This window comes from Curcuma longa, unplaced genomic scaffold (genome assembly GCF_044706935.1).
Source record: "Curcuma longa cultivar G26 ecotype Majalengka, Jawa Barat unplaced genomic scaffold, ITB_CL_G26_1.1 utg8573_np1212_1322966_RagTag, whole genome shotgun sequence".
Taxonomy (NCBI): Eukaryota; Viridiplantae; Streptophyta; class Magnoliopsida; order Zingiberales; family Zingiberaceae; genus Curcuma; species Curcuma longa.
Window position 1 is genome coordinate 92,058 of NW_027435604.1, and position 5,856 is coordinate 97,913.

The 5,856-nt window shown below is 37.6% G+C and overlaps 2 protein-coding genes across 2 annotated transcripts; one reads left to right on the plus strand and one right to left on the minus strand.

Annotated features, from left to right (window-relative positions):
• The first annotated feature begins 409 nt into the window (after positions 1–409).
• Positions 410–1,564, plus strand: LOC141820939 (BRI1 kinase inhibitor 1-like). Its single transcript, XM_074708305.1, has one exon. It carries the CDS (start codon positions 479–481, stop codon positions 1,370–1,372), a length of 894 nt encoding a protein of 297 aa, XP_074564406.1. The 5' UTR covers positions 410–478; the 3' UTR covers positions 1,373–1,564.
• A 2,203-nt stretch (positions 1,565–3,767) lies between these two features.
• Positions 3,768–4,359, minus strand: LOC141820910 (calmodulin-like protein 5). The gene has a single exon (XM_074708274.1). The coding sequence runs from the start codon at positions 4,295–4,297 to the stop codon at positions 3,998–4,000; it is 300 nt and encodes a 99-aa protein (XP_074564375.1). The 5' UTR covers positions 4,298–4,359; the 3' UTR covers positions 3,768–3,997.
• Between the last annotated feature and the right edge of the window lie 1,497 nt (positions 4,360–5,856).

Consider the following 5,856-nt stretch of genomic DNA (forward strand, 5'->3'; position numbering starts at 1 on the left):
CATCAATAGTGATATATGATAATGTGTATATATATATATATATATTACATTAATTCTTCTTGTGTGAACCGTCAGTAACCAGCACACGTGCATGCACAAAGGGGGGCATGCTGACGAAGAGAACATGCGGGTGCATGCACGAGGACAAGCATCTGCAACATTCCAAATGTTGTAGGGCGTCTCGATGCTGAGAGTCAAATCAGTAGCGAGACTTTTTGGTGTTAGTACTGCAGCACCTTCTCTTCTCTTCTCTGGAGGGACAATTATGATTTAAGGTCCATATCTCCTTTTTGTAGGAGTACTACTCCATCGAACTCCACCAATGTGAAATTAGAGGATGTAATTTTTTTTACATATATATAATTTTCTTGTGAAATAATTATTGAAAAATACATGGCCAAATTAACTCAAATTGGAGCTTTATGTATATATCTCCTCCGACCTCATCTGGTATCGTGTGTATGATTGATTCTGGGCCATGGAGATAGAGGATAAGGCTACTTCTCCACCACGACCCCCGCCGCCGCCGCCGCCGTCGGCGATCACCTCCCCCTCTCACGACTTCTCCTTCACCATCTCCTTCCAGGCTCTCAGCTCGCCTGCCACGCTCAGAGGCAGCGCCGACAAGTCGCCTTCTGCCTCCTCCGGAGCCTTCGACTTGGCCCCCGCCGACGATATATTCCTCCACGGCCACCTCCTGCCTCTCCACCTCCTCTCCCACCCCGGTAGCCCCCCGCGGGCCTCTGATATCTCCTTGGAAAACTTTAGATTCCCCCTCGGGCACACCGAAAGCGACCGCAACCTCAACTACTTCGACTCCGGCCAGGCCGCCAAGGAGGAGAGCAGAGCGACGAAGCCGCCGTCGGCTTTGGCTGCCTTCTTCGGTCTCGGGAAGTTGAGGAAGCGAAACGAGAAGGAGGGCGCGGAGGCGGCTGCGACGACGACTACGAAGAGGAAGAGGAAAGGGCTCGACGTGATTCGGCTTCTACGGAAGTACGCGAACCTGCTGGAGCTCCTGTTCTCCTTCAGAACGGGGGAGAGGGAGCGGGAGAGGGAGCGGAGGCGCCGCGAGGACGACCTGCGACGGCGGCCGTGCTCGTTCTCGGGGCACTCCAACCGGAACAGTAAGGCCGAGGCTGCGGCGCAGGAGGAGTGGAGGCGACGGAAGAAAGGACAGATGTCGGCGCCAGCGTCGATGAGGACGTCGCCGACCAACAGCGGCCTACTCTCGACCTCCTCGATGACCATCTCGTCGACCTCCACGTCGGACAGCAGCACGATGGAGGAGCTGCAGAGCGCAATCCAGGCGGCGATCGCGCACTGCAAGAACTCCATCGCCGTCTCGGCGAAGCAGAGAACCGGCGAGACGTGACGTGGAGGCGGATGTTGACGAGGTGGCAGGACGACGAAGATGACGCGTGGAAGTCAACCTACAAATCTCTAGGAATTAAAAAATAGAAAAGAAATTAAGTGAAATTAATTTTGTCTTTGAAAAGAAATTTATGATTAAGATCTGATTATATTCCATGAATTATGCTTATATTCCATTGTTTTCTTCTTAAAATCCTACAAATTACGTACGTCAGTAAAAATTATCTTTAAAAAATTATTGAAATTTTCATAGAAATTTAGATAAAAAGTTTGGTAAGTAAGTTTTCTATTTAATAAAAAATATATTTTTAATCCAATCTTTATTCATGACAAAAATACTACTTATTTTTAAAATCACCAAAAAAATGTTCCTTTTGTTAATTAATACTCAAAAGATTTATGTGACTTATGTATTACATCATTATAAATTAATACTTTAGTAATCAAAATGAAATGACAAAAGGTTGAAAATTGACATTTCAAACCGAATTCAAGAAGGAAAAAATAAAATTAAATGAAAAGTTGTGAATAAAACAAGGGGATTAATTGTAAGTGTCATTTGGAATGATGAATGGAAGCGATTAATGCGCTTGATGTGTTTCTCCAGAATTATGAGAGAATTAATTGCTTACGTGTTTGTGTGGACTGATTAATGATTGCTACTTTTATTTATTTGTTTGTTTATATATTTTTTTTTAAAGAAAAATTTTAGAAGATTTTTTAAGGGCCCATTTTGTCTGTGTGAGTAAAATGACTAAATCATTTTATAAATTTTGAAATAATTTTATATAAATAATATAATACTATCTATTAAAAATTAAATAAATAATACATCAAATGAAAATATTTACATTCCATTTTTAAAATAAAGATGCAAAAATTTGAATTTCAGTTATTTTTTAAAAATAAACATATGTTATGTATATATATATATAACATTTATTTTATGTCATGGTCGGTTCTCAGTCGGGATAAAGGAGCAGGATTGCGAACCAGCGTCAAAATTAGACAAATATTTAATAAATAGATTTATTAAACTATTATACTAATGTTAAATTGTTCTTCGGAAGGAATGCATTATAGGGTCCAATTGCAGCTTCTCGACAAACACCGCTACATTTCCAAAATTCAACTGTAGTGATAAATATGCAAGAGTTTGTGTTACACGATTGATTATAATATATGAACAAAGACCGCTACATCTTTATGAGAATTGGAGTGTAGTGTTAAATAGACAAAGGTTCTTTCACCATTAGTTGAATAAGAATAAATATTATAAAAAAATTAATAGTCTAAAATTTGAAATATAAAATATAGGAATCCTTACGAGTAAAACAACGAAGATAGTAGATGCGATGATTAAGATAAAAATTCATATTTTATGTGCATAAGAAATAAAATATGAATTTGCAGATGATATTATTTTGGTAAATGAGTAAATATTAAACAAAAATTTTGATGAAAAATACTAGAAGTGAAAGGTTATTGATTTATTAAAATAAGTTAGAATATATGAAATTTAAGTTTAGCAATACTAGATGTAATAGGACAGTTATTAAGATAGAAGATAACGAGTTGTCTGAAATTAAGAGCTTTAAGTATTGAGAATCATTTTTGCAAGACAATAGAGGGATTGAGAGAGATGTCATATATATAATACAATTTAGGATGGTTGAAATGGAGGAGAACGTTGGGTGTTTTATGTGATTGTAATATACTTCTAAAACTTAAAGAGAAATTTTATAAAATGACGGTTAAATATGCTATGTTATGTGACGCTAAATATTGAGCTATGACTCAAGTACATGAGCAGAAAATAAAGTTGCATAGATGAAGATGTTAAGATGGATCTGTAGACATATAGGATGGACAAAATAAGAAATGAGATTAAGAGAGAAAGTCGAAGTTGTATCTATTGAGAAAAAACTTAGAGAGACATGTTTAAAATGATGATAATATGTACACACATCCACTAAAAAAAAACAACTTTAGCGACGGAATGTTATAGCGCTATTTCGTCGCTATAACTGTTTAGCGACGGAATATTCCTGTCGCTTTTTTTTTATTGCTGTCGTCATCTTAGCGATGGATATTAAATTTCTGTCGCTAAATTTTGAGATGGAAAAAAATTTCTGTCGCTAAATTTTGAGATGGAAAAAAATTTCGTCACTAATTCCGTTGCTAATTTATAGTTTTCTTGTGGTGATCGAATTATAATCGATCCCACATAGTGGAATAAAATTTAGTTAGTGTTGTTATTATATCTACTAAAAATAAAATAAATATACATATATAATATTTATTATAATTAAATTAAGATATCTACTATAAATAAATAAAGAAACCAGGATAACATTTGTTATACGTATATGAAAACTTGACGATAGAAAAAAAAATACATACAAAGTTAATTATTTTTGCCTTTAAAACAAGAAGAAAATACAAATTATAACTACCAAGGGATTTTTTAACCATATTTATATTAATTCCAAATAAGTTAATTATAAGCCGCAGTGGCCACTTAATCACTTAATTATCACACACATAAACTTATTTTTGCTTGATGATCATATAAACGATATATATGATCCGTTACTTATATAAATATATATAGTTAATTAATTACTTAGTATTGGGAAACGATTCTGAGGCCTAACGACGTCCGAGCGAACTCCACCAGGTTGTCGACCTCGTTGGCGTCGATGTAGCCGTCACCGTCGGCGTCGGCGTATCGGATGCCCCGGCCGCTCTTCCAGCCGCTGAAGCGGACGTTGATGCTGCTGATGGCCCGCCGGAGCTCCTCCCGGCTGATGCGGCCGTCGTTGTCGACGTCGAACCGCTTCAGCCACTCCTTGAACTCCTCCACCGTCATGTCGCCCTCGACCGCCCGATTTCCCGCCGTGGTGGCGACGTGCTTGATCGCCATTGACGCTGCTCTGAGCTCTGATCGCTACCTTGTCGAAGGCCGTTGAATTTATAAGCCTCCAAAAAGAGCTAGCTAGCTAGCTAGCTTTATATTCTCTATTATTAATTTAATTAAAAACATAAATAAATACTAATTACTAACAGTTGGATAAGAACAAGATTGTTGAACACTTTGTGGAATCTGAGAAAAAGTGGTGATAAGAGATTTGTGGTTTCCAGAGAAGGGAATAAAATGTAAAGCACGTTAATAATTAAGGGAAAGATAATGGATAATATGACCACGCAATTTGCATGGGATTCCATGACAGGAATATCATACTTTTATTAAAGTGAAAGGAATTCGATTCGATGCTCAAATATTATGTTGATTATTACTCTTTGAATATATTCGATTTTTTTCAACTTTATGCATTTCATATATATATAGTTCAAAAAATTATCTAAAAATATATATATATTGATACCTTGAGATAATTAATAATCTTCTTCAGCATGACGTGCAGATGACTCGAAACACTCAACGTCTAAGATTTAACAATTCGTAAGAATTTTAGAGTGAGATTTTCTATAAATTAAAATAACATAGTTGATAATGATATAAGAATGAAATTTTTTTATATCTAATCCTAATCATTTTTTTTCTTCTTCTGTTCCACACCAATAATAACGTAATAATTGGATGGATTTCGCCGGGATAGATGACTCCCGGTGCTCTTTAATGCATATTGATATGTATAAGTATGATCACGTGTTACGAGAGGAAGCTTAATTTGACACTAATGCGGTAGGAGTCCGCCGCATCATTTAAGTTTGCGATGATGATGATGAGAGTTGAAGAAGATTTCTTCCACGATACAGTTGCATGTTAATGAAACTTTTCAAATTGATGAAGAGGTTTTCTTCTTTCAACTTTGATTGATTCTGTGAGAAATAACATGTGTCAGAGGACTCATCAGGAGTTACCCTGACAAAACCCCTCAGATGCATAGGTCGGGCTTCGAGAGAAAAAAGAATAACAAACAAATAAGATAGATCAAAATCACCTTCTTATCTCTACAGCACTAGTATCTTGTATAAAATGAATGAAAAATTATACAATATCTTCCTAAAAGAGCTACCTATTTTATCTTCACCAAAGAAGACATCCTTTTTGCAATTGGGGCCATTATAACTGCCACGTCAAGCTAGCCTTGATACATAGACCCTCATGTATTCGGGATCGAAAGCACAACTATTCGGACTCAGAGTGTTTGGTTGCTCGACCACTTAGCACTCAGGGTACTCGGGCGATCGACACTCGAGTGCTTGAGAGCGCAACCCATTCGGATGCTTGGGAACGCAACCAACTCAAATGCTTGAGTGCTCAGGGAATCAACGTTCGGGTGCTCGAGCACTCACTCGATCACTCAGTGATTGACGATCAGACACTTAGCCACTCGATAGTTTACACTTAGCACTTGGTCCCTCAGCCACTCGACAATTGCCACTCGGGTGCTTCAAGAACACAATTATCTCAGGTGCTCAAGTGCTCGGGTGATCAACGCTCTGGGTGTTCGGTCA

Excerpts from the sequence above, each read along its gene's own strand:
- LOC141820910 (XM_074708274.1), bottom strand. The coding sequence starts at position 4,297 with ATGGCGATCAAGCACGTCGCCACCACGGCGGGAAATCGGGCGGTCGAG.
- LOC141820939 (XM_074708305.1), top strand. The coding sequence starts at position 479 with ATGGAGATAGAGGATAAGGCTACTTCTCCACCACGACCCCCGCCGCCG.